Source organism: Formica exsecta, unplaced genomic scaffold (assembly GCF_003651465.1).
Source record: "Formica exsecta isolate Colony F162 unplaced genomic scaffold, ASM365146v1 scaffold149, whole genome shotgun sequence".
NCBI lineage: Eukaryota > Metazoa > Arthropoda > Insecta > Hymenoptera > Formicidae > Formica > Formica exsecta.
In genome coordinates this window covers 493738-495497 of record NW_021848818.1, presented here as the reverse complement: position 1 = coordinate 495497, position 1760 = coordinate 493738, and the positions used below count along the sequence as shown (strand labels likewise).

The following is a 1760-nucleotide window of genomic DNA, read 5'->3' as shown; positions in this document are numbered from 1 at the left end:
ATTCGTGAGACTCCTCGCGCATCGCCGGGAGGGACTCCTGTCCGGAGCAAGAATGAATAGCCTGGTTACTTATCCACCATCGCGCTCATTATTGCTCAACAGGGGCAACTTATGAGAGCACAAGAAGATATATCTGCGCAACGCGTACAATGAAATATACAGGGTGTATAAAAAAAAGTCCCGCTCTTCTACAAGTACTCAAAGCCGGATGAGGAAGAATCAATCTTTTTTAATATTAAAAACGTTACTGGTTTTTAAGCTATAAATAATTGAAAATGAGAAATTTTTAAAGATGCATCGACTTTAATCCTGACAAGAAAGCTGCTATAGAAAATGACATTTTTTAATTGCTATAGTAATTAAATTGTAGCGACTAGTATTTAATATTATTACAATTTTATCTTACTTTCGATCAAAGATGTAGCAATCTGTGAACACAACCCGGAAGGTCTTACTAGTTAAATTACCGGTAAAGTGAACAAGAATAAGCAAATAGATATTAATTACATTATATGAAGTAAACTCGAATAAAACGGAAAAAATATAATTTTCAAACTAATTATTTCTTAAGCATTTGTTAATCCTTTACTGTCTAATATAATTTTAAAATCATATATTAGTTTTTTATTTGTTTAGTCTTTTTTTAAATTCTTCGTTCATCGATTTTGAAGGTTGTAGAATAGAAATTTATCTCTACACTTTGTATCTTTCGAACAAAAGTATAAATTTATTATTTATTTTATTCTTGATTTATTCACTGAATATTGAACGTTTGTGTAATAAATTAATAAATAATTTGGTCAATAGAGGATTAATTCTATTTTTTTTTAATTTGATGATAATTATATAAATATATATTTGTTTAAATATTATTTACCTACATTCATTTCTTCTATACATAATTTCATGTAGTGCTCATTCTTCATATTCTTATGTGAAATGTTGCCATGAAATCGGAGGCTCTAGTTACAACGTGCTCGAACTCGAGAAAAGACAGAGCCCCGTCGCCGTCTATGTCGCTCTCTTCCAGAACTTTTCGACACACAGTAGTCATCTCTTCGGCACTTAGCCCACCTCGAGTCAGCTGCCGACAGGTGCGTTCCAAATCACCTATACCCAACACCCCGTCCTCGTCGAAATCTGTTCATGAAAAATTACAGATTGATCGCAAGGATAAAATATAAAAACAATTATCAGAATATTATCAAAGCGAGAGACGCAAACTTAATTGATATTTAAAACAAATATTTTCTCGAGGCTGTTCTTCTCTAAATCTAAAATACATTTTACTTCACTTAAGAGCTCATCCATAAAATATTTATGAAAATTAAAAGCAATAAAATTATAACGAGACACAAAAACGCAATTTATGGTGAAAGAAAAACGTCTCGCTCGAAGGAGGGTATAATTATGACGCGCTGCACGTCGGCAAAATCGATCGGTTGTTCCGTGCAAATATTCTCGTGCATCATGGATGTCGTGTCTGAACGCCGTATGTACTTCTCATCCCACGGAACTATAGGTACAGCGAGGTCGACCTCCAGGCTCTCTCACGGTTCGCTCGTCCGTCCGTCCGTCCGTCCGTCTGTTCGTCCATCCGTCTGTCTGGTTCACCTGGTGGTCCATACCGTAAATTTTAAAGGCGTAAAAGACTTTCAGATCCCGCGGTGCCTGCTCAGAGAACACAGACATCATCTCGAGGAATTCCTCGAAGCAGATTCCTTCGGAGATAGACGTTGAGTATCCTGGATCCTGGCGTC

General features: G+C 35.9%; 1 protein-coding gene across 1 annotated transcript in view; it reads right to left on the bottom strand.

The window, feature by feature from the left end:
• Positions 1-895: 895 nt before the first annotated feature.
• The window catches only part of LOC115246407 (calcium and integrin-binding family member 3-like), a 2595-nt gene continuing 1730 nt past the window's right edge, over positions 896-1760 (bottom strand). The window contains exons 4-5 of the mRNA XM_029825216.1: positions 1629-1754; positions 896-1140 (exon numbers count right to left, since the gene is read on the bottom strand). Coding sequence (XP_029681076.1) covers positions 923-1140; positions 1629-1754 — 344 coding nt within the window. The 3' untranslated portion in view covers positions 896-922. The remainder of the gene's footprint in view (positions 1141-1628; positions 1755-1760) is intronic.